At 44.9% G+C, this 27,201-nt stretch overlaps 1 protein-coding gene across 1 annotated transcript in view; it reads right to left on the minus strand.

Annotated features, from left to right (window-relative positions):
* Nucleotides 1-27,201, minus strand: part of LOC101737074 (uncharacterized) — a 240,073-nt gene that overhangs the window by 194,561 nt on the left and 18,311 nt on the right. The window contains exon 2 of the mRNA XM_038010911.2: nucleotides 11,562-11,736. Coding sequence (XP_037866839.1) covers nucleotides 11,562-11,629 — 68 coding nt within the window. The 5' untranslated portion in view covers nucleotides 11,630-11,736. The remainder of the gene's footprint in view (nucleotides 1-11,561; nucleotides 11,737-27,201) is intronic.

Here is a 27,201-nt window from a genome sequence, read left to right on the forward strand (position 1 = left end):
GCACGTCTACATTTCACTGACAGTGACTTCATCATGTTGTTTCAAGTGATCGTTTGGACCATATGGGTCTGTGGAGGGACTTCGGTTCTCTCTGTGTTTTGTTCCGTATGTTTCATTAGCAGTGCTCTGACAAATTGTTCAAGGTGATCCCTTCATCTCCAATTTACCATGGCACCTGCCCTGAGCCGATCCAGAGTTGATCCATACTAACTGGCCGTTCCGTTCATCCAGTTTCCAGATATTTTTGCCACGTGCCATACCCACACTGGAATGAGCTCCCCTACACAGTGTTTCCAGAGCGCTATGACATGTCCTTTTTCAAACGATGATTGTGAAGAGTTCTTCGCAGTTCGCAGCGGCTTGGCCCCTGATATTACTGACGTTCGTGTGACCGACTGTGACCGCTTACCATCAGTGCCGTATTCTCATCTAGCTACAATGGCAATCATAAAACGCAATTGATTTCTTTTTTAACAACATACTTAACATTTTAGGTTTTTGTAAATTAAATTCTATGTGAGTTTATATAATACATAACTTTTGGTTATTTTAACTAATATAAAATTTGACTCACCGTCTGTATTGTATAACATAAGTCAGAGATATGTTCTTGTCAGATATTTACAAAAGGCTTAAACAAATAACGTTAAGTGAATTCCAACACGGAGTAACACCGATGATTTATCTCGTAAAATTTTATTGTTCCCGCCATTTTTTGGCACTCGCAATGTTTGAGGTTACTCAATATTCTGTTATTAAAAACGGTATTGCCAATACGACAATAAGAACTTGTTTGAATCTAAATGTTTTATGAACTTTTAGTTAGTTGGCATGACTTTGGTTGTTAGTTCGAAATTCGAATTGTTTTTTGTAATGTTTATTGATTATTTCCAGTCTAAGAAGCCGATGGCTGTAGATATGCAAAAAATAGATTGCCATAGGCCATTGCTGAAAAATGACACTGCTAAGATATAATTCGCAGCTCTGGATCTACGGTTTTCTCTGCGTTAAAATAGTTTTAGTATAATCACGCCTTTTAAATATCAATGACTTTTCTAAATGGAACTTTGAATTAAGAACGTCATGTGTTTTCGAGAAAATTCTATTTTTATAGTTTTGAATTACAAAGAAAATTGTTGTTCCGAGAGTCAGGTTCGTTAACCTTAAATGTATACAAGGAACATATTTTAAATTCAGAACGAGTACAGGCGGGTTCGTCAACGATTACTTTCTGATCATGACAACACAGGTTTTTTTTTTTCAAATAGATTCGATATTTTTATATTATTCCACATAATTGTATTTCTAATAGACTTTATTAACGTGACCAGGACGTAGATAGGCTATTTATCTATGTATATACATATCTATATAGCTATGTAGTGATATATTTCAACGTTTTTTCTAACATCTTCAAGACGTCAGAATCAATATCAAGGACCAATAACGCTATAATATTTTTATCACTAAAAAAGTTTTTTTTTGTATCCTTTTCTATTGAAACGGACTTTTTTAATTGTTACTTAATATTTATTTGTATTTTTTTATTCAAAATGTGGGGAATTTCACATATCTAGTAGTATACAAAAATATTTAGCAAATGTTTTCTTTTTCCAAATTAAAAATATCTAGCTTAATAAATCACTTTCTCGTCCATAAATTAATGCCCGTCGATGCATTTCTGCGTCAAAGAAAGTCAAACCACCAAACATATTTTCGCATTTAAGATATTGTTATTACGGTGGATTTAAAAATACAATAGTAAGAAAATTGTCTGCTCTTTAAACTAGAATCTAAATCACAAAGACAATGTGAAAAAGACGAAAATAAAAAAGATATTCCGACAAGCGGCACGAGACGGCGTCGCATACATTCAAACACACTTTTAAGACCACAAAAAGGTACAAATTTAAATGCCTAACGAGACAACACAGATTACCTCTTAGTGCACTGTCTTTAGTTTATATTTCAACTTGATACCGATGGAAGTTTTATAAAACCGTGCGCGCAGATGATAACGATGAATAACCTTCATATTCCTGTCACAAAGCAATCGTATATTTTGAGTAGAGCAACCAGTTTTTAATGTCCATTATATTCATTAGAAAATAATAAGTTGCGACTTAAACTTTTTTTAAAGAAAATTAAGCTAATTTAAGAAACTTATCTAAATTTATATTTTTTTTATGATTAATTGAATTTTTTTCGCTTACCAAGCTGTTGATGATATTATTAGTGTGATAAAGAAATCGGAGCGCATGTCTCAGAAATACTTAAGCTATGCTAATGATACGCTTTTCAACCCTCTATCAATCTCACCCTGAATATTTTCTTCGGATGACTTTACACCGCACTAATGAATAAGTATACAACTTAAATAACCTTCATGCTTTGAGTTGGAATTAGAAAAGTATTTTGAGGTTATCCATAAGACGAATAAAAAACTGACATTTGAATCGTGCACAGGCTATAAAAAATGTAAGGTAAAATATCTGTTTGAATAAATCCAATGATGACGTCATTTAAAGAAAAACAAATGTCAAATGTATTTGATTAAAAATATTGGTATGTAATCAATTAATATTTTTCATTAAAAATTGGTTTCCTATAAGCATCTTTCATAAAGCTTTTTTTTTAAGTGCAGCGATAATTTGAATATTATTGAATTATGGATCTCGTATAATTTTTTTATTGCCTTTGTAAGCAGAGGAGAATACGACCCAGCTGTTAAGCAGTCATCGTCGCTCATGGACATCACCAACGCTAGCCATGTATGTTTATTGGGCGATAAATACCGCTATCTTACCACATCAACTGTTAAAACTTTCAGGTTTCCAGACTGCCATATAAGCAGACTTCCAACTAAATCGAAGTACGGCCTATAAATTCAACAAATACATATTAATATTCAGCATACGGTCGTTTTGTTCCGATTGCCTAACTAATTTTTAATTGGCATCGGCCTATCGTTATCGATAATTACGCAATGCCTGTACAGATAAAGCGGGTTAAGTGAGAATTTATGTTTTAATAGTGTTATTCTATTTGTTCTGTTTCGATGCGGCGCAATTGTCGTGTTCCTTGAATATTGTCGCGTCCCTTGAATATTGTCGCTTAACAATAATACCTAGTCGTTTGAGATTTCTGTGCAACAATGTAAAGAAATTAATATATTTTATAACTACAGGTTTCTAACCATGTTCCAGCATAAATAGATTTAACGACACAAATACATGTATATGTGAGTATAGGTTATATGTGACCTGAAGGCGGTTAGGTCTTAAATAAGGTATTCGATAAATCTTAGCTATGGCGGACTTTACAATCACTTTTATAGTAGATCATGAAGAAAGCCGATCGCAACCAAATTGATGCATTTGAGATGTGGTGCTGGCGAAAGATTCTAGGAATACCCTGGAGATCACGTCGCACCTACGTATCGATCCTTCAAGAACTCCAAATAAAGACGAGACTTTCTACCATCTGCCTACGTAGAGTTCTGGAATACTTTGGTCGCATTACAAGAAAGGATAACGGCAGCTTGGATAAGCTAATGGTGAATGGCAAGGTAGACGGAAGAAGACCACGAGGTAGAGGTCCGACACGTTGGACAGATCCGCACTACCCTTGACACAGCAGTTCACGATGCTCTGTAGAGCGGCGGAGTGTACTCGGCGGCAGATAGAAGCAAATGGCGTGGAATGATCCGGAATAAAATATTGTTGCGAGGAGATGGTCACGACCCTCAGTATTGAGGAAACCGAAGCGAAGAGAAGAATACATACCTTATTAACAACAATATGCCATATGCCATGACCACAATTTTTCATCTTTTCATTCTTACATCGCTAAAGTCTTTTCTTTAATAAACCGGTGGTAGGACCTCTTGTGTGTCCACGCGGGTAGGTACCAACACCCTGCCTATTTCTGCCGTGAAGCAGTAATGCGTTTCGGTTTTAAAGGTGGGGCAGCCGTTTTAACTATACTGAGACCTTAAAACTTATATCTCAAGGTGGGTGGCGCATTTACGTTATAGATGTCTATGGGCTCCAATAACCACTTAATACCATGACAATGTGAGCTGTGAGATCGTCCACTCATCTAAGCAATAAAAAAAAATATTTTTTATTTTCTAGGATGGCAGGATTGCTGAACCACATGTAAGATGCTTTTCTCTAAGAAAATTTGGTGTTTATGTCAAGATTCCCGTAACTGCCTCGCATCCCTCGACACTTGTACCTAAGTCTACCCAAGTCACGAGGTTTAAGATATAATAAGAGAGTTTTTCTTTTACATTTTACAATGCAATTTAAGCACACGTGTCCATGTACATCGGCTGCTATGTCCTATTTTTATCGCGTCATTTAACAAGTGAACACGGAGCGCCCGTGAATGAAGCCATTTGCGATATAACAAGAGCCGTTCGTTGGCTGACCACAGCGCATAAAACTTACAGTCGCTTTAGTTTTTCTTTCAGATAACTGGAATCGATCACGCTGTATATCATGAGATGTTGTGTTATAAAAGACAATCATTATTTAATAATATTCTCGTTACACTTGTCACCCGATTATGGTACAACGCATAGTGCACGAACTGACAAACACGCACAAATTTCATTTTACATAATTTTACTTAGTTACATTCATAAATAAAGTAATGACATTCCCGGAAAAAATCAACTTACAAACTGAAACTGTTAAAACTGAGACTTAGAACTTATGCCTCAAGGTAGGTGGCGGTATTTACATCGTAGGTATCTATAGACTCCGATAACACTTAACGCCAGATGGACCGTGAGCTCGCCCACCCACCTAAGCAATAAAAAAAATAAAAAATAAAACATGTGAGGGTGTAATCTAAAAATCGTTGACATTATTACTACTATTGTATTGTTGTAAATGTTGAGGAAAATTTAAATAGCAGAGAGCGCATGACACAAAAACAGCGAGACCTATCTTCAGACAATGAGACATGTTGTCAAACTCTTCATCGAAATATAATAGTACCGTTCACTAGATTCAGTCATTAAATTTTCGTTTTAGTTCTACAAATACTGATTTAAATTTACTCTGTACCTGCGACGTGGGCGTAAACAGTGCCAAATACAATAACTGCTCTATAAATTGGGCATTTAGTGCATTCTCGTCAAATTCAACACAGCACCGAAACAGTGGTAATGTCACTGTCCGCCCACGTTAGAGACTTATATGTGCATTGTTATGGCGAACTGAGGCCACATTCGTACGTAGATTTCGTTTGATATGAAGGTATTGAGAGCAGTGAAGTAAGGCTACTCGTGACCAAAGTCGATGCAACTCGAAACATTGATAGCGAAATCTCGAACTGGATAAGATGTTGAATAATAAATCGTATTTTTAAGTACTTTTATATCACCAATATGGTCATCTCACTAAAATAGTATACGCTTACAAAACGTCACGACCTGCAAATTGAAATGAACGCGCCATTAATTTATATCATAAAAGTTATCGTAGGTAACATTGTTTGAAAACAATTAGATCGATATTGTGTAATTAAATAAATCAAATTGCGTAATTACTAATGTTGTTTCTTCGAAAGAACAGGGCGGCCAGATTGTCCCTTGTCGTGACCGCCTCTAATTATATACTTGAATCCGACAAAGTCGCGCTATGCACATCCTATCGGATCCTCCTGATTCACTGTCGAGTTTTTTAGGCACTGCAAGAGCTTGACGTGCAACCTAAACCATAGACTCAGCCCACTGATTTTCTCACCGCATCTTCTCAGTGAATTGCAATGCCAATCTGGTGATCGTTTTAGCGAAACACTACTCCAACTAAGGCTAGTGTTCCAAGTCCTCCCAGGTTGAGCCCCGTAAGCTCACCCACCAAGCCCTGCGTATTTAGAATAGCCTTCTAGATTACAAACAATTAAGTAGAAGGTAGTCTATAAGAAGCTTAGCCCATTTTGTTCATATTTTTTAAGCCATTACAAATTTAAAGTATTCCTAGGTTTTTGAGACTGATCTTAATTCACCATAATTTTACTTAACTGGAGCTCCCGAACAACTTCCACGATGAAGGAACAGCATCGTGTAATAGAAATAAAATCCACAAACATTGTGATTTGGAGATTTTCTGCCTGGAAGCAATCCTGGGATGCTGTTTGAAGGGCTGGTTACTCGCGATACTACAATTGCAATTTAGCCCCATATCTCAAGGCACATATTGCGCTGTCCTCTGGTAGCCGCTTCCCATAAAATGAACTAGACTGCTCAAATTAATAAGAACAACAAAAAAAAACGTAAAAAATATTTTTCCCATAATCTCAGGAGGATTCGCTTATGTATTCAAAGTGTATTGCAATGATGTCAGATAGTCTCCTATGTAATGACAAAACGTTTGTAATGACCACGTGGACTAAAATACTAAGACGACCGTCAAAACATTACATAATAATATATTGTCTGGCCGTCTGGTGTAGTGATAAGTGGTACATGGTCACTACACAAGGGGGTCGCGGGTTCGAATCCCGCCAAGGGAAGATATTTGTATGATAAATATAAAAATGTATTTTCCAGGGCTATGGATGTATATTAAATATATGTATAATAAAAATATTACATTTCTTTCCGTTACCTGGTACCTGTAACACAAGTTCTTTACGAACTTATCACGGGACCAGTTAACGTGGCGTGATTGTTAGTAAATATTTATTTATTTATGATTTATTATTATATTATTGTGTTCGTTCTTATAAATGTGCCGCTAACAATTTTTTTTTCATTTTGTATATTATTATTTGAAGTTGATTTGAGTTGATTATACATATTAAAAATACTCATGTCTCAAAGAGAATGCCCAATATCTATGTCGTGATTGATATTTACGCACTTCGGTAAACAACAAACATAGAAGAATCGCTTTCAAACTCATAGATATGATATGAAATTAAGAAGATTTTAATAAGATAAGTAAGAGTTAGTAAGATAAGTTAGTAAGATAAGTTAGATTTTGGACACGTCAATCTCACATTACATCTTGTAACTATAATATGTATTATCAAAACAAATCACGTTAACCTTTTTTAACGGCTCCAATTAATTCGTGCATCGCAACGCATTGAAATCGATACTACAATCGGATACGAATGCTTAATTACTGAACTGTATTGCCATCGCGTTTTTGTGTTAATAAGTTTAATTATACGTTTGCCTTTAAAACCAGTTGTGAACAGAATTTAATCGTGATTAAATTGATACAGAATAATGAGATATTATCATGTTTCCAGTAATCTTAATTATGATCGACTCCACGCTAGAATACATTTATAAAAAACAAATATAATGAATGAAAAATAAAACTATAGAACAGTAGAAGAGATGAGCTATGATAGGCTTAAAAGGAAGAAGACATGCTGCGCTAGACCCAGCTAATTATTTCTTAATGAACTGGTGACATTGATAGAAAACAAAAGATTACCATAGTTTAATGTTTTTAATGCAACTTTCTACTATATTTATACCGCTATTGATGTCATCACCTTGAAAAGCGATGACATTTTCAATTTTTTAATTAATTATTTTTAAAAAAACAGTGTATATTTAATAAAATTTTAAATTCGTTTCTTTAAATTAAAAAAGTAGTCAAAATCTCCTTTTTTTTTTAAAACAATACCCATTGCATCACTTTTCGCGCGCCACCCACAGTGCCTTTTTGCCACAATCAGAATTACTATGGAGATCGATAATAAGTCGCCTTAAATCAGAGATCGTGACTATTCGAACGAGACAACAGTACTAATAAGGGTCAAACTAGAATTTTAAAATGACTCAAAATAATAATGAATCCATTAATATTCTACTTTTGGGGAAACCCTGATTTTGGGTCGATACACGTAATAAATAATACATATTAACGTAGTTTCGGATCAGCGTGTCGGCACATCTCTGTGTTAGTCACACAGCCGATTTGATTATACGTCTCGTTTCCATTTGTGTAGGCTCGTTTTTATAATAATCATGATTTTGAATTGTTTTAAACTTTCTCATGTTTTAAACGTTGCACACTGGATTATTTTTAACAGGCTCTTACCACGTTATTTTATTGCTTAGGTTGGACAAACACGGCCCTTTGGTGTTAAACGGTCACCAGGACCCGTAGACGAGGTAAATGCGGCCAACCACCTTGGGACATGAGCTGTAAGTCTAAATTTTTAGTACATCAGCTACCCCACCCTTCAAACCTAAATACAATACTGCTAGCGTGCGGGCTCTCATAAAGCCAGTTTTCTAAATTTCTGGCCAGTAGTTATTCAGTTTATAATTTCTGTGGGCTTTGCTTTTTGTTACACGATAATCTTCCTTCATCGTGGAAGTCGTTCATGAAAATACGTCAAGTACGTATGGTTTCCGATATTTCAGGGCAGTTTCGATGTTAGATACAGACAAATCTACCTACCTCTAATCTACCTTCTTTCTAGTTCGTTTTATAATGTTACCACTGAAACCCTTTTTTTCTCCTACCTAAGCTGATGGTCTAGAGAGACCATATCAGCGTCACCGGGCTAGTAGGTGAGCTCACGGGGCTCAAACCTGACGTTGTTCCTAACACGAACTCTAACAAGAGTCGTGCTTCGCAGAATCTACCACCGGATCGGAAACGCGACCCACTGAGAAGGTCCGGCGAGAAACTCAGTGGGCTGTGTCTGTGGGTTAATTTACTTGTCGAGCCCTTCGTCGCAAGCGACGGGTTCGACGAGAACGATGACCGGTCTGAAACCCGAGTCGAGTTGAAGACGAGTCATCACAATAGACTCTACACTGACAGTCATGTTTTAAGGCTTTAACTGGCTTTATGTGACAGAATCTCGAGTTCGGTGACGGTTGTGATGTCCATGGGCTCCAGCGACCACTTAACACTGGGCAGCGTGTGAGCTCGTTCATTCATCTATCCAATAAAAAAAAACAACAACGCTACAACCATTTATCAAATGACCGTAGATTAATTATAGCCAACTAATTAGCTTCATTCCGATTACCTTGAACTTTGAATGTCTCTGGTCAGTATATAATCTTGATCTGTTGAAATATCGCAGTCTTCCGGGTGTCGTGACGCATTTTCTGTATCATAAAGCACTTCTATGTTTACCTCAAAATAACAATGAGTAGTACATTAAATTTTTGTTATGAAGCGCGCGTCCAGTTAAAATCGTTTTTCGTTTACCCTGAGAGAGGTGTTAGCTCTTTCTTACATGGCCATCGTAAATCTAAAAACTAATGGGAGTAATAGAAAAACAGATAGGTAGTTCGTAACGTCAGTAACTCTTGGAACGAGAAAGGGCGTGCGAAAGAGATAGCGATAACTTCCACTACACATATTTCTAAAATCTTAATTTTATAACGAATGCGCTTTTCTTAAAAATGCTTGAACGTTGTTTCTATTGTAAGCCAATATATCTATATGTATATATAAAAATGAATTGCTGTTCGTTAGTCTCGCTAAAACTCGAGAACGGCTGGACCGATTTGGCTAATTATGGTCTTGAATTATTTGTGGAAGTCCAGAGAATGTTTAAAAGGTAAATAAATATGAAAATGCTCGGAATTATATAAAAATAACAGTTTTGTTTTTCCTTTGAAGTGTCCCCCGCCGGCAAGATTCCTTTTGTTTGTTTTAAGTTTATTTTATACAAAAGTTCAGGTCTTTTATTTATCGATTGAGGCACTACGAAGTCTGCCGGGTCAGCTAGTTTAAAATAAAAATGGTAGGGACATTCTTTTAGAGGACGTTATTTTGGAACTAAAAGCCTATTTCGATTGGGGATTTAGGTCTTGCCTAAGAAAGGCTATAGCATATACCGCCACGAAACTTTAACCTCATGCTTATGAGTGCGGTTTGGCGTTACAGTATTTCTGGCTTCGTCGGCCGATCTTTGATAAATAAATAAAAACGTTCACAATTCAACCGTTTTTACGTACCATATCATTTCTGACAGGCAATTACCGAAATGTTCTCCCAGACGTCCGATGAACAGGAATAATTGCTTTCACACAAAAACATAATTAAGTTATTAGTTTTGTGTGTGCTCTGTTACTGGTGATTCCTGTCTGTCTGGACGTTTAGATCGATCGAGCAGTGTCTATGACCTTGTCAGATGAAAAAAGAATAAAGGCTGAGTGTAACTGTAAGTGGATTACGTTTTTTTTTTTAGAAGTCTCATGTTTGTAAAAGTCGATGGGCATATGTATGTTTCTTTATGAACTCCAAAACGGTAGGACTGATTTCGATGATATCTTCAGGAAGTCTGCAGATTAGCTTAATAGGTTATCTTGTGGACATATTCCGAGCACAATATTAAAATGTACAATAACCACTATAACTGTACAGTGGGCGGCGGCTTGGCTCTGCCCCTGGCATTGCTGAAGTCGATGGGAGACGGTAACCACTCACCATCAGGTGGGCCGTATGCTCGTCTGCCTACAAGGGCAATAAAAAAAAAACATTACTTGAAACGTAAGTATTTTTTGTTTCATTACATACCTTTGTAAACACACAGAAAAACAAGTATTGCAGCTGACCACAAACCTCATTGATAGCTTTAATGATCGAGGAAAAATAGGTTTGCTAATGAACTCGAGTGAATGTTGTTTGACTACAGCAATGGATGATGTCACGATGATAAGAGATACAGACGAAAATGTTATCTGTGAAAAAGTTACCTCATATTTGTATGAAATGGGATCGTTTGCCTACGTTTGCCGCTAGGGGCGCTGTTCCGACTGCATACAAAATTGGGTTAACTTTTACGCTATCGAGAACGTAAAAAACTCGCACTAAGCACACTAAAGTAAGGGCGAGCTGGTAATATGATGGACTCGTCATAAAAAATACACGTATTCGTAGATTTAAAATCGTTTTATACTGATGAAAATGTATGCAATTCAATTTATATGAAGCCAACCGTTATTCAATGCATTTGAGACTATGACCTCATGCCTCAAGGTGGAATGTTAATTGGACCCGAAAAGAACCAATACCAAGTATGTCGTGAGCCTGTATCTGCATTAAGACGTAACTTCTCCATTCAGCTATTTTTTTATCACTCCGTATATATTGGAGGTCAAATTTTAGACCTACATATTATATCTAATTTTAATGCTAATTGATGAATTAAATTGCGGAAATCTCTTGTAACACAAGTAACGCCATCTATCGATGTAGTTAAAAACTAAATCCACAACAAAGTTACCATACAGCAAAGACGAAAGTAAAAGTAAAAATAGTAGTTTAGTAACGTAAAGTTTCCTGACATCGCCGTAACCACGGGGAGGGCGCTGACGAATTTAGTATCAAAATTATGACTCGAACTGAAATTGATTTCAATTACTTTTTTTTTATTCTTCTATTTATATAAATGTTGTGTTCTTCTATAAATACGCATACGGGGACATTAGAAAGTTTTAAGTAAAATACAAGTTCTTCTTCTTAGTAGCGTAAAGATATCTATATTGTGAAAAAAAAAACAAAAATGCAGCTAATCATTTGATAATAAAAATTAAAAATCCCATCTCTTACCTTTCTCTCTCCCGTTTCTTTCTCCTGGAAAGGCTGGTCCCCTTGATAGTTCTGTACAAGGTCATCATCTTGAAGCGTTTTTACGTATAACACACAACACAAACACTATTGAATTACAAATGCCCTAACATTGGTACACTGTATTTGATGCGCGCTGCGTTTTCCTTGGAGATGCCTGAAACAAAAAAAAAGAAAATTTATTGACTCTATTAAATTCTCAAATTAAAAGCACCAAAATTATGATTACTTAATAATCAAATAGTGATAAAGTACCTATTTATGAACTTCAATATTAGGACAAATGTTTTATTGTTTATGTTTGTTTAAAATAGGTTGTATCAATGAAGGGAATTCAATCAATGTTTAACTTTTAATTCTATTAATGTTCTAATATGCCGGAGCATGTTTTCTTTACAAAAAAAAAAACAACTTGAATAACATACAACAAAAGGTAATAAACATATGGTATATAGTAAACCACAATAAAAAATAAATTTTAAGCTCTCTCTCTTTCTAGCCACAAGAGGTCCTACCACCAGTAATTACGCAAATTATAATTTTACGGGTTTGATTTTTATTATACGATGTAATTCCTTCATCGTGGAAGTCAATCGTGAACATTTGGTGAGTACGTATTTCATTAGAAAAATTGGTACCCGCCTAAGATTCGAACTTTGGTGCATCGCTCAACACGAATGCACCGGACGTCTTATCCTTTAGGCCACGACGACTTGAAAGCTTGTTGACTTATAGACTTGTTTTTTAGAGTTGCAGCCCATGCTTCGCTGGCATACTCTTTTCACTGGGGGGAGGACCTCTTATGAGTCCGCACGGGTAGGTACCACCACCCCCCCTATTTCTGCCGTGAAGCAGTAATGTGTTTCGGTTTGAAGGGTGTGGCAGCTGTTGTAATTATACTTGAGACCTTAGAACTTATATCTCAAGGTGGGTGGCGCATTTACGTTCTAGATGTCTATGGGATCCAGTAACCACTTAACACCGGGTGGCCTGTGAGGTCGTCAACACATCTAAGCAATAAAAAAATAATTAAAAATAAATAAAAAAATAAAAAAACCATAAGAATGTTTTGTTTGATTGTTTCTGTCTTTATAATGCTCATTGTTATGATAGTCTACAAAATACTTTCATTTGTTGAAATCGTTGATTTAAAAATCGAGATGTATAACGGATGTGACTTTTCTAATTTATGGGTTTCATGTTACAGACATAATTTTATTAATATATTCGATTAATTGTGTGAAGTTTTTTTTGTCGCATTTTATTTGAATTTCGATTTGAAACTTCCATATTCCATTCGATTCCATTTGCATATTCAATGATTTCGATCAAGATCATTTGGTTATCATTGGAAGAAACAAAGGGAGTTCTTCATTCAAAACTCCAAGACAGCAACCCAAATAGCAAGCGTGGTAGCCAGTTCTTCAGACATCCTGAATCCTGAACAGGAGTTTTTGTTTGCTCAGATTAGTGAACGAGCTCGTCGCTCACTTGGTGTTAAGGGGTTATCGGAGCTTATAGACATCACAACGTGAATACCGCCATTCACTTTGAGATATAAAGTCTATAATTGTCCCAACCCTTCAGACCGAAATACAGGAGAGCTTCGCGGCAGAAGTCGACGTGAATAGTAGTACTTATTCGTGCAAACTGACAATGCGCTCTACCCCTACCACGACTAATTTAAATGATATAGTTTCATTTTTTTAAAAAATATACGATTTGGCAAACATTAATTGCATATTACTGGTGGTAGGACCTTTTGAGTCCGCACGGGTAGGTACCACCATACTGCCTATTTCTGCCGTGAAGCAGTAATGCGTTTCGGTTTGAAGGGTGGGGCAGCTGTTGTAATTATACTGAGACCTTAGGACTTATATCTCAAGGTGGGTGGCGCATTTACGTCGTAGATGTCTATGGGCTCTAGTAACCACTTAACACCAGGTGGGCTGTGAGCTCGTCCACCCAACTAAGCAATAAAAAAAATTAAAAAAACTTTAATGATCAAAACCTATAATCATCATCATTATCTTAGGCCTTACAGCCCAGGGTGGGCCTTAGCCTGGTCCAGTATGTCTTTCCAGACTGTCCAGTTCTTGAAATCGATAACTTTGATGTCGTGCTCTACGATATCTAACCATCGGAGATTGGGCCTGCCACGACTTCCTATAAACCTAAAATAACGCGCGTAAAATAATAAAACCCAAAATATTAACCTGAATCAAAAATAATCGGAATGAATCATTGCTTTATAGAAAAATTTGGTAGGTAGGATAAACTGTGATAAAAATCTGTACTAGCTTACATATAATAATAATATCCTAATAATGCTTAAGATAAGAATTACGGAGTTGTAAGTAAAATATGAAAATAGTTGTCCAAAGTGTCATGGTTACTAAAACTTTTTTTTCTTAAACTCTTATTTAAAAATTGATGAATGTCATTCATGTACATATTTTTGTCAATTTATTAACTTTTTCCTTCTTATGCAACGTGTTCTTTGTTATCATGCGCTTTCAATGAGAAACCTCTTAAATCTCCACTGGTATCAGCGAGTGAAGTTATTGTTAATTTCCAATAAATAACACAAATAAAATTGAAAAACTTCTGTTGACAAATTTTACAAACATATTTTCATTTTCATATTTCGTATGCACTGACGTATACGTCATACGAAAATACTATATTAGAAACATTGACAAAAAAATATGGAAATATCGTTAATGTAGTCAAAGTCAAACTAATATGCATTGTTAAGGACAACGGAAAGCTTTGAAATAAAATAAAAAATCATAAAAATCATCATCGAAAATTCAAAGAAATTGAATGATCATCTCATCTTTTTTGAAGTCGGTTAGAAAAACGATTTCACTTCCCTTCACTTGTACACTTTATCGCCTGCAACATACAATTATTAATTATTTAATAACCGTAACTAGCGAGTATTTGCAAGGATTGCTCAATTTTCTGCTCACGATTCGTACGTGTAAGCAAACAGTATAATGCTGTAAATACATTAAACTTGAACGTTTTTTTTTCGCGTTTTGTGCAACCGTTCATTTTCTGAAGGATGTGACAGCTGAAACACGAAACCACAATTCAAAGTTTCACTTTACATCTCAATTAGACGACGGCACATACTAGTTAGCCAATAGGAACGAATTCAGTATTTAAATAGTCGAACCACTTGTAGAGAAATATAGCAGATTCAAATTACGTATTTTCGCAAAGCCACATCACAAAATTTTATTTGATTTATCAAAAAAAACATAAAAACTCTTCTATAAGTTGAACTTTCATAAAATAACTATAGAGTATACTCGTAATATCGATAAAAAACCGATAATTATAATTTATCGATTTCCAATGATTTTATTGATATAATTACATTTTATGGTACACATTGCATCTAGACTCGAACTTTGCAATAATATCACTTGGTATATCCGAATACACTCCTTAATACTGTTTTATGTGAATTTTATTGTGAGGCTAACTTCGTTTTGCGAAAGCTTCGGAGCAAACCCTTTTGAATGAAGAAATTCGATATTTTATAACAAAATGCCCTGTCCTATAAATCCTTTATTGGAAACATTACTATTGCCACATTCAAGTTTAAATCCTTTGATACGGTTTCAATGAATTCAGGTTAGCTTAGCTAGCTTAGTTAGGTTAGCGATTGTCATTACTTACTTAACAAATCAGTGTTCGAAGGCATAAAACCTTAAGCTGTTTTTTTATTCATATGTGTTGCTTTATAAGGCATTTGGCACCGATTTTAAGTCATGTATTGGTAGAACTTGGCTTTAGTGATGCAACGTTGAGAAAGATTACAGGTTGATTCAAATAAAAAAAAATACCTACGAAACGTTTAGTACAAAAAAAAAAGAAAACCAATGCCACATTGATGCCTATAGACTCAATAAAACAATTCAATCTCGCCCTATATAAAAAAAAAATTTCATCTCACAACATCGGCTTTTTTTTTTTTTTTTTGGTCAGGAGGAAATCGCCGGACTTCCGCCCTTTTCTGGGGATACTGGGCGGGGTATGTCAGAGTCGAACTGACTAAAACCTCCTGTCGCTCAACAACCAACGTCCAAACCTCGCATGAGACAGAACTCATGAACTCAGAAGGCAAAGGGGGGAAAGTGAAGCATTTAGTGCGGAGCACATCTCTCCCATCACCCTCCCCCTCGGGACGCCGGACTGGCGGTCGTCGGCGCCACGACCACCAGCCCTCTCGGTCGGCAGACTGTCCGAAGCCCGCCTAGATGGCGCCGGTTAGAGTGGGTTACCCTACGGAATACCCCGCTGGGCCAGAACCAGCGTGGGTCGAGGATAGCCGGCCTTCCATCACCCGGATGCTCTTGCGTAAAACGCGTGCAGAGCAGCTTGCACGTCGTCTTCTTAGGCCCCCCTCGCCGGTCCCCAGACCGACATGTGAGGGGGACCCGAAACACTTAGAGGGCCAGGGCTTGGGCGATATCCGCCTCCCTGGCCCCCGCTCGACGGCGGCGGGATTGTGCGTCTCTCACGCGCCCCGCCGCCTCCTTCTGCGAGATGGTGCACTCGCAGAAGTCGAGCATCGCCTTCCACGACTCGTCGTCGCCGAGCATCGATGCCACATCACTCGGCAACGACAAGTCGGTTCCTATTTTTGCGACGAGGACACGGCGCCACCCCTCCCATGCGGGGCAGGCGACGAGCGTATGCTCTGCCGTGTCCAAGTCGCAACCACAATGGTGGCACTCTGCCGTCGGCTCGGCTGTGATCCGGTGCAGGAACTCACCGAAACAACCATGCCCAGTGAGCACCTGCGTAAGCCGGAAAGTGAGGCGTCCTCTGTCACGATTCACCCAATCCACAAGGACCGGGCGAATCGCTTCGACGGTCCTACGACCAGCCGAAGGATCAGCCAGCCGTCTGGACCATGACTCCAGCACGGATCGCCGAGATTGGGCCCTCCGTGCTCTGACCACACTGGGGCTGGGACGCGCCACGCCCCGGGCACGAAGTTCAGCCCGCCACCTATAGTCAGCGGCGAGCGCCTCCGCTTCCAGAACCCAAGGCGGCGTCCCAGCCAGTACACACGCCGCCTCAAAGGAGATGGTGCGATAACCACGGATGACCCTGACCGCGATGGTGCGTTGCGGCCGTTGCAGCAGCTTCGCCACCCCCACGGCCAGGGACTGGCCCCACACGGGCGCCCCGTATAGGGCCATTGATCGCACCACCCCCGTATAGAGACGGCGCGTCACCTGGTCAGGCACCCCGACGTTGGGCAAAAGCCGGCTTAGCGCGCCGGCCACCCCCAACAAACGAGGGACCAGGTTCTGAAAGTGAGCACGGAAGGTCCAACGACTGTCCAGAATGAGGCCGAGGTACTTCAACTGCACCCCGACCCCGATACGGACGCCTCCAACCACGATATGGGCATCGACAGGTGGCACTCTCCGGGGCCTGTGGAACCACATGGCCTCGGATTTACTGAGCGCCACGTCGAGGCCCAATCTCCTAATTTTGCCGACGACATGCGCCACCCCAGCCGTAGCAAGACGGGCAGACTCAGCAAAACTCCCCCCCCGGGCCACGACCAACGTGTCGTCCGCGTAACATATTACGCTCAGGCCCGGGAGGAGGGCACCTCTCAGCACCCAGTCATACCCGATATTCCACAAAAGGGGGCCGAGCACCGACCCCTGTGGAACACCGCGCACGACCGGGAACCGGTGCAGGATCCCACCATGTCCGGTACACGTGACCGATCTGTCCTCTAAGTAGGAACCCACCAGCCGGCGAAGGTAGGGGGGCACTCTATGTCGTTCCAGCGCCCCCCCTATCACGGACCAGGGCAGGGTGTTAAACGCATTGGCGATATCGAGCGACACCGCCAAAGCCACCCCACCCCTGGAGACGGCCTCCTCCGAGAGGGCCCGTACGCGAAGGATCGCGTCTACCGTTGAGCGGCCCTCTCGGAAGCCATACTGCTCCGCCGACAGATCGGGTCCCACCCCGACCAGATGCTGGATGATGCGGGCTGCCAGAATGCGTTCCAGCAGCTTGCCCACCTCATCCAGCAACACGATGGGACGGTACCCGGCGGCAGTATCCGCCGGGCGCCCCTCCTTTCTCAACAGCACGAGTCTGCCCGTCCTCCACGATGAAGGAAACCGTCCCGACTCGAGGCAGGAGTTGTAAAGTCTCAAGAGTCGGTCCCCTAGGGCACCAAGAGCCAAGGCCCAAACCCGGCCATGGACGCCATCCGGGCCGGGTGCAGTGTCCTTCGCGCACATTTTGCGAACGGCCACACGGAGCTCCGCCCCCGTTATATGGGGCACCTCAGCAGGGACTTCGCCGTCGTAGTCCGGCGGCGCGTCCATAGCGGGAGCGACAAATCCCTCCCGCTCCTGCGGGAAAAGCACCGAGACGATGTCCCGCAGCTGCTGAGGCTGGAGACGCTCCGTGATCGGGGGGGCCCATGGGCGCATTTTATTGCGCACCATATGATAGGGCCGCCCCCACGGATCCTCATCCAGTGTCTCCAAGAGACCCTCCATGTGTTGGTTCTTGGCTCTTCTGATGGCCAGCTGCAATGCCCTCTGCGCGACGCGGAATGCGCCGCGCAGCCGGGCCTCTGCTGCCGCGAACGCAATCGGATCGTTGCGCCGCGGCAGGCGGCGGCGGCGATGCCTGGCGCACTCGCGCCTCGCCCGAACGCACTCCACGCGGAGTTGCGCAATTTCGGGCGACCACCAGTACGCCTGGCGATTAGGAAGTCGAGGGCCGATCCGGGGCATCGACGCATCACAGATGCGACGCATCGTGTCCCGGAACCACCCTGCCTCTCCCTCGACCTCGACCGGGTGTGGACGCATGGGCGCCCACGCCGCCACCGTAGAGGCTTCCATCAGGAGCTCCTTATTCAGGCGCTTCAGTGCCCACTTGGGGAATGACCGGGACGCACCACGGGGGTGGTCCCCGTGGACGTCCGCGACTGTGGAGCGGGCGGAGAGATCAAACCGAATATATCGGTGATCTGACAGTGTCTCCGCCCCCCCCAAAACTCTCCAGTCGCGGATACGGCGTGCGATGGCCGGGCTTGCGAACGTAACGTCCACAATAGACTCGCCCTGCCACCGCACGCACGTCGCAACCGAACCTCTATTCAACAAACAGAGGCCGGCCGCGTTCGCCCACCTCTCCAGTAGCCTACCACGAGCGTCCGAGCGGGGGGAGCCCCATGCGACAGACTTCGCATTGAGATCCCCCGCGAGAATCACTGGACGGGGAGCGAGGCGGCGAGCAATCGCCCCGATCCCGCCCAGGAAATGCCCGAACTCGACAGTAGGCCTGTTCGGAGAGAAGTACGCCCCGATCACGACGGTCCCTTCCAACTGCACCGCGACGAACCCTTGGCCCCTGGTCACCATCGCCAGGGGGGGGATCGCCGCGTCTCTTCTTATGGCTATGGCCGCCAGGCCGCCATCGTCCCCGAACCAGCAATCATTTGCCGGGGGAACGAAATATGGCTCGGCGACCACAGCCACATCTATAGACCACTCCGCCATACTCTGAGACAGCATGTCCTGAGCTCTGGCGGAGTGGTTCAGGTTTCCTTGGAGGAAGCGATAGGTGCGGTCCATTACTGTTGGACCACATCCATCGGTCCCTCCCCTTCACCGCTGCCCCCCCCCTTCGGCACCGGTGCCGCAGCGGGGATTACAGCGTTGGCCAGTGCTCCTCTGGCCAACTTTCTCCTCTGCCGGCGCTTTGACTTCCGGTGCCGGTTGCGTTCGGTGTTATCACCGGACGGGAGGCACGCCTTTCCTCCCGCCCGGTGGTTAGCCCCGCGCCCGGCCGCAGCGCACAGAGCGCAGTGCGGGGCGGCCGCGCAGGACGCCGCTTTATGGCCCGGCTGGCCGCAGCGGAAACACAGACCGCTGCGGTCAACCGAGCTAGTGCACCTGGCGAGACCGTGTCCGGTGCTAAAGCACCGGAGGCATCGCCAGGCGCGTGGTTCAAGCAGGTGCACGTGGGCCGCTATCCAGCCCACGCGCAGCCTGCCTGGATTCCCCGACGGTCCCCCGGGCGGAGGAGCAGCCAGGGAGGCAGCCGTCTCCAACGGGCAACGCACCCACACTGAGCTGGCCCCGTTATAACCACGGCGCAGCTCACCCACGGTTACATTCTCCGGTGCACAGTTGCCCTGGGTAGCGACGGCCGCTCTCACCTCATCCCTGGTGGTGCAGTCGTCCAGGCCGGTCACTCTTAATTCCGCCATTTTTACCGGCCTGTGCACCCGCACCTCCTCCTCAGGCAAGACCATACGGAGCTTCGCCGCCAGACGCTCCGCGATGCCGGGACTATCGGCACCGGGACACTCTAACAGCTTGGCCCCATTGGCCGTCTGCCTGCTGCGGAGGCCCTCCTCCGCCCCAATCTCGTCCAGGTTGACTGCTTCACGCGCCCGGGCCATCACATCATTATATGTGATGCCCTTGGCCTCAGCGGCAGGCAGTAAAGTTAGAACCACTGCCGCTGATCGCGGCGCCCGCGACGACTTCTTCCCTTTTTTTTTTGTTTTTTTGTTTTTCTTGGCGGCTACAGGTGCTCGACCCTGTTGGGTCAGGGGTGCAGCCTGAACCGCCATGGCCACTGGCGCTCTACCCATTTGGGGAGCTGCCAGTGAGGCCTTTTTGGCACCCCGCCGGGCCACCACGTTCCACCCCTCGTCCATGTCTGACGGGGGCGGAGGCAGCGGACGGGACTGGGGTGCTTGTGATGGAGGCTTCGCGTTAGCGCCGCCCCCTCGCTTAGTTCGATCCCGTCCCGGGCCCGACCTGGTGGCCGGAGCCCGTACGGGAGCGGAACGGGTGGCCAAAGCACCCGTCACCGCCGGTTGCCTAACGTCGGCCGAAACAGTCACTCTCGCCTCGAGAGCCGCTAGCCTCCCGCCCAGCTTTTCTACTACAGCCTGGACGGTGCGGTTGATGACCTCGTCCAGGCTGAAGGTCTTCGGTTCTGGCGGAGCCAGCATCCGTGGCCCCGCGAGTGCTTGCTGCCGCGCGGCGGCGGTCGTCTCTCTAGAGCGCGGTGACGGGAGACGCGGACGCTCCTGTGCCGCACGCGGTGGTGGCAGCACAGGCCACTGATCACCAGTCAGCGCCAGGAGACGGGAGCTCCGAAGGGCTCCAGCGACCCAGGACGTCGCTGCTCCATCATCGGGCCGTTGCCGAGCTTGGAGCTGTGCTCGAAGTCTCGAATTCTCCGCCATCAGCTGTACCACCTGGTCATTGGCAGAAGCAACTGATGGCAGAACTTTCGAGACCTGCGAGACCACTTCTCGCAGTTTACGACCAGCGGCTTTGGTCTTGGTGCCATTGGCCGCGTATGATTTCACGGTCTTCATGGCCCTGTCTATGACCATGGCAGGATCCTGAAGGCCGCTCTCTTCCTCCTCTGTCGTCTGCCCATCCAACGAGGCGACAGACATTGACACTGATGATGGCGCCGGTGACGGCGCGCCCCTTTTCCGGGCGGGTCTCCCTCTAGGGGGCGGCATCTCCTCCGCAGCAGAGGCTGCATCGGAGATTACCAACACCTTTTCCGGCGGGGCATCTGCGCCAGAGGATGACGCTGGCTCCCCTACCCCCTCACGAGAGGAAGCTCGCCAAGACTTCCTCTTCCGCCTAATCTTCTTGGCGGTTGTCCCTTTCGGACCAGCCGCCTCGCCTTCGCTGACGAGCGCAGAGCGCGTCGAGCCAGCGCTGTCACACCTCGGTTCGACGGGTTTTCCGCTACCCGTCGCACAGCCCCCTTCATCGTGGCATGCTTTGCCCCCCCCAGAATACGCGGGGCAGCATGCTCCCACCGAGGTGGAAGCACGGAGGGATTCTCCACCTAGGGTGGTACCCTCCTGGGGTAATTTTATTTTTAAGTTTGCCATCATTTTTTGGTCCTTTGTTATTTAACCAGGGGTCGGTCCCCTGGGACGGCCCTTACGACTGGACTCCCTCCAGCCACTCATCTCATCACCGGGCACGTCACAAGCTTAAGATTAGGGCATTTTTTATAGAGGTACACATCCTCGCGGCCCCTGCTAGGCAGCGGCCCCCGCTCGGTAGGGATTACGGTATGCTTCTACGAAGCCACGCCGGTAAACCGGTACCCCCCTCTGGAGGGCCTTCCCCTGTAGCCGCCAAGAGGCAGCCGGGGACATGGCAACCAGCGACCGGAAGGGAGTGCCCTCCGGTTCACTTCTCATCCACGTGGGGTCTACCATTGCTGACAGACCCACACGTCTGACCACGACGTGGTCACGCCGGCGTACCGGTACCCTCCTCTGGAGGGCCTTCCCCTTTAGCAGTCAAAGAGCTGCCGGGGACACGGCCTAGCCTCCAAAAGGTCTCCAGAAGGGAGCCTTCTCCCGCTTCACGCCGCCCTTTGTCCAGCAAAGGTGGGAAAAGGGAACACCGTGTGCAGTCTTCTTAGTTCGCGGCACCCCTCTGCAGACAATGCTGCTCCACGGTATCGGGGTGCACACTTAAGCCCCACCGCCGCGACAAGGCGAGACCACGTTGTGTGTGTGCCCTGTCTTATAAATTCTCTATTGAAAACATTACTATTGCTACATTCAAGTTTAAATCCTTTGATACGGTTTCAATGAATTCGGGTTAGCTTAGCTAGCTTAGTTGCTCGACTTCTGCGAGTCCACCATCTCGCAGAAGGAGGCGGCGGAACGGGAGAGGGAGAGCTCTTCTTCCCTCTCGGCGCCGTGCCGCCGCCGTCGGGCCGGGGGCCGGAGGAGGGCGTTTGTCCAGCTCCAGCCCCTATGAGGAGGCAGTCTCCTCCTGGTGATGGTCACGGGGTGACCTAAGGGGGTTGAGGCTGTGCCGCACGCTACCGTCACCCTAGCGCGCTGGCACCAGGAGGACGGGACGGCGCGTCGGCGGCCGCGGACTGCGATGCGGTCCGCATTTTCGTCGTCGCTGTCGTCGCCGAACATACTGTTGAAGAGCAACCCGGTCGGCTGTGTATCGCGTTCCGACCCGGCAGGCTGGTTCTGGCCCAGCGGGGTATCCCGGAACACCAGCGGCACCGCCCGGGCGGCCTGGTAGGGCCGCCGTACCGCGGAGACCGACGTCGTTGGTCGTCGACTATCGCCTCGACGACCCGTCGGTCGGGCGTCCTCGGGGTGGCGCCGCGTGTCTGGTTGTAGTGTTGACCGCGGGAACCCCCCTACTCTGAACGGGTTCTGACCCCGGACGGAGATCGGACGTCGGGTGTAAGAGTGCAGGGGAGTCGTTTAGTGGGTGGGCCCTAAAATCCTTGGGCCCGCGATCTGCTCTCAACACCTGCAGATCGTTGAGTCTCACATACCCCGCGCGCTGCCCCCTAGGCGCGGGGACCTCGTAGGAGGTTCGGGCCCCGGCCCGAAAAAAAAAGCTAGCTTAGTTAGGTTAGCGATTGTCATTACTTACTTAACAAATCAGTGTTCGAAGGCATAAAACCTTAAGCTGTTTTTTATTTATATGTGTTGCTTTATAAGGCATTTGGCACCAATCTTAAGACATGTATTGGTAGAACTTGCCTTTAGTGATGCAACGTAGAGAAAGATTACAGGTTGATTCAAATTAAAAACGAATACCTACGAAACGTTTGGTACAAAAAAAAAGAAAACCAAAGCCACATTGATGCCTATAGACTCAATAAAACAATTTAATCTCGCCCTCTATCAATAAAAAATTACATCTCACAACATTGGATTTTAAGTTAATCCTCTTTTTACAAAATCAATTTGTTTTGTTGTATAGACCAGCAAATATGGAAATCATTTGACCCATTGCTTGTTTTATTTATGTTCCAATTTTAAAACCAGGTCAGACTTCCTGGGCTGACAGTCTCGATGAAATTCGTAATATTAATAAATTTAATGTATCATGACTAACGCACTCTCGCAACGAGACGGACGGGTAGTTCGCCTTTTTATCTCAAGTTTAATGAAGTTGCAATATTTTGTAATAGTTTAAAACCGGTATTACGGTTCAGCTGTTTCGAATCAGAACATGTTTGGTCTAAAGTTAACACTACTTATAACAGACTAACTTTTGCCCGCGACTTCGTCCTCGTGGAATAGTTCACAAATAATGCTTTATTTTAGAACAAATTTGGTTAGCATAAAATATGTTATAGTGAGCCAACCTTAACATATAGACATATGCTGTCGTAAACTTTTTTTTAGATCTTTTAAAGGGGAACATGCGTTATTTTAGCGAAACTTTAAACGTTTCTGCAGCGCACGCAGCGGAAGCTCTCAAAAGGGAAAAAAATCCGATTTTGAAACATTCTTTAATGGTGCTCCACGTGTATTGGTCTTAGCGTGGTGTTATATAACCTATAGCCTTCCTCAATAAATGGGCTATCTAACACTGAAAGAATTTTTCAAATCGGACCAGTAGTTCCTGAGATTAGCGCGTTCAAACAAACAAACTCTTCAACTTTATAATATTAGTATAGATTCAGTTAGTTACAACAATTTTAAGGACGGGTCTGTTAAAATTTGGTAGGCTCCGCAAGGGGTGACCGTAAACATATTAAATTCAAGGCTATTGCTTCGCTGCAAATGCCACTGGTCCCACCAACCCTTACGATCTCAGAGCATGCCGGAGCAATAGTAATACCGAATTTAATCACCAATTAACAATATTATGAACATAACACAAATATGGCATCATTAACTATTGAAATAGACAAACGCACGTTTGATCGTAACACGCCATTATGCGCAGCGTGTTGATTACGATTAAAATATTCGAACAGTTTTTATCGTTCATTATCGAATAGCTAATTGTTTATAATTAATGGACTTCTACCACGAACTAGTTCACTGAAATAAATACACAGGTAAAGCATAATACAAAACATACTTAAGAAGTTGACCGCGGGAAGATTTTTGAGGGACTTTCAGTCAGTGCGTATAAAGTTTTTTAATTTTTTATTCCTTATATGCATGGACGAACTCACAGCCCACCTGGTGTTAAGTGGTCACTGGAGCACATAGACATCTACAACGTAAATGCGCTACCCACCTTGAGATATAAGTTCTAAGGTCTCAAGTATATGTAGTTACAACGGCTGCCCCGCCCTTCAAGCCAAAACGCATTACTGCTTCACGGCAGAAATAGGCAGGGTGGTGGTACCTACCCGCGCGGACTCTCAAGAGGTCCTCCCAACAGTAAAGAGGTCCTACCACCAGTAAAAAAAATAGATTAGACTAGTTTACAGTGCGTATGAGATCTGATAGGCCTCACAAAAGATACCCATAGAAATGTGGACATAGTCGCCTCCGCACCAAGCGAAAGAATACGGCTTTAGCTGCCGCACCAGGAGACAGCCCCTGCCCTCAGACTCCCGTTGCGCCTCCAGCCCGTGCCACTCCGTCGCCGCGTCCGGTGGCACAAAATAAAACCCAGACCCCTCCCCCGGTAATCCTCCAAGAGAAGGCAGCTTGGGATCGAGTCTCCCTGGCCCTTAAGGCCAAAAATATCAACTTCACGAATGCCCGTAACCTCGCGAACGGCATTCAAATTAAGGTTCGAACACCCGACGACCATAGGGCCCTCTCTTCTTACCTCCGTAAGGAGCGTATAAGTTTCCACACGTATACGCTCCAGGAGGAGCGCGAACTCCGTGTCGTCATACGTGGCATCCCTAAAGAGTTGGATGCCGAGCTAGTCAAGGCCGACCTTCTCGAACAAGGCCTACCGGTTAACTCCGTACACCGCATGCACACAGGTCGCGGAAGGGAGCCATATAACATGGTTCTAGTCGCCCTCCAGCCTACCCCCGAGGGTAAGCAAATATTCAACATCCGAACGGTCTGTAGCCTTTCCGGAATCGCCGTCGAAACCCCACACAAGAAAGGCACACCTAGCCAGTGCCATAACTGCCAATTATACGGGCATTCTTCCCGTAACTGTCACGCGCGCCCCCGATGCGTCAAGTGTTTAGGAGATCACGCCACGGCCTTCTGCACTCGCGATCAAAAAACCGCGACGGAACCGCCTAGCTGCGTCCTGTGTCGTACACAGGGTCACCCCGCAAATTACCGCGGATGCCCCCGAGCCCCGAAAATAAATCGCCGCGTCGCCCGCCAAAACCACCTCCGAGCTTCCGGCCCAGACATCAAAGCCTCGGCACCCTCTGTGTCGCAGGCTAAGCCAGCGTTCGTTCCGGCGCCGGTGCCCAGTGTCTCGGCTTGGGCGAAACCGCTGCCGTACACGAACACGGTTACAACTCCCTCCTCCGCGATTCGTCCCGCCCCCGCAACTCGTCCCTCTCCCGCGACTTGCCCTCCGACCGCGTCCGACAATCTCGCTTTAGCGATCGACTTCTTTCAGTCGATCAACTTTGAGCGCGTTAACGCTTTGGGCGACGCCATTCGCGCTGCCTCCACTGCACAACACTTTATCGCCGTTGTGCAAGAATACGCCGACGTATACGCGTCATTAAATACGTACGTCCTCCCCTCACTCCGCCGGTAATCAATGGCGTACATTAGTAGAATAAAACCCTTATCCGTAACAATAGGATTTTTTAACGCTTACGGTCTCGCAAATCAACGTGATCAGGTTTGTGATTTTTTGCGTGACCATCAAATTGACATTTTCTTAGTGCAGGAGACCCTGCTCAAGCCCGCGCGTCGTGACCCTAAAATCGCGAACTATAACATGGTCAGGAACGACAGGCTCTCTGCTCGTGGTGGTGGTACCGTCATTTACTATAGAAGAGCCCTGCATTGCGTCCCGCTCGATCCTCCCGCGCTCGCTAATATCGAAGCATCAGTGTGCCGAATCTCACTGACGGGACACGCGCCGATCGTTATCGCGTCCGTTTATCTTCCACCGGATAAGATCGTTCTAAGCAGTGATATCGAGGCGCTGCTCGGCATGGGGAGCTCTGTCATTCTGGCGGGCGACCTAAATTGTAAACACATCAGGTGGAACTCACACACCACAACCCCGAATGGCAGGCGGCTTGACGCGTTAGTCGATGATCTCGCCTTCGATATCGTCGCTCCGCTAACACCAACTCACTACCCGCTAAATATCGCGCATCGCCCGGATATACTCGACATAGCGTTATTAAAAAACGTAACTCTGAGCTTACACTCACTATAGAGTTAGATTCAGACCACCGTCCCGTCGTTATGAAGCTCGGTCGCGCTCCCGACTCCGTTCCCGTCACGAGGACTGTGGTGGATTGGCACACGCTGGGCATCAGCCTGGCTGAATCTGATCCACCATCGCTCCCGTTTAACCCGGACTCTACCCCGTCTCCTCAGGATACCGCTGAAGCCATAGACATCTTAACGTCACACATCACCTCAACATTAGATAGATCATCGAAACAAGTTGTAGCGGAGGATTTCCTTCACCGCTTCAAATTGTCCGATGATATTAGGGAACTCCTTAGAGCTAAGAACGCCTCGATACGCGCCTACGACAGGTATCCTACCGCGGAAAATCGTATTCGAATGCGTGCCCTACAACGCGACGTAAAGTCTCGCATCGCCGAAGTCCGAGATGCCAGATGGTCTGATTTCTTAGAAGGACTCGCG

This window comes from Bombyx mori, chromosome 5 (assembly GCF_030269925.1).
Source record: "Bombyx mori chromosome 5, ASM3026992v2".
Taxonomy (NCBI): Eukaryota; Metazoa; Arthropoda; class Insecta; order Lepidoptera; family Bombycidae; genus Bombyx; species Bombyx mori.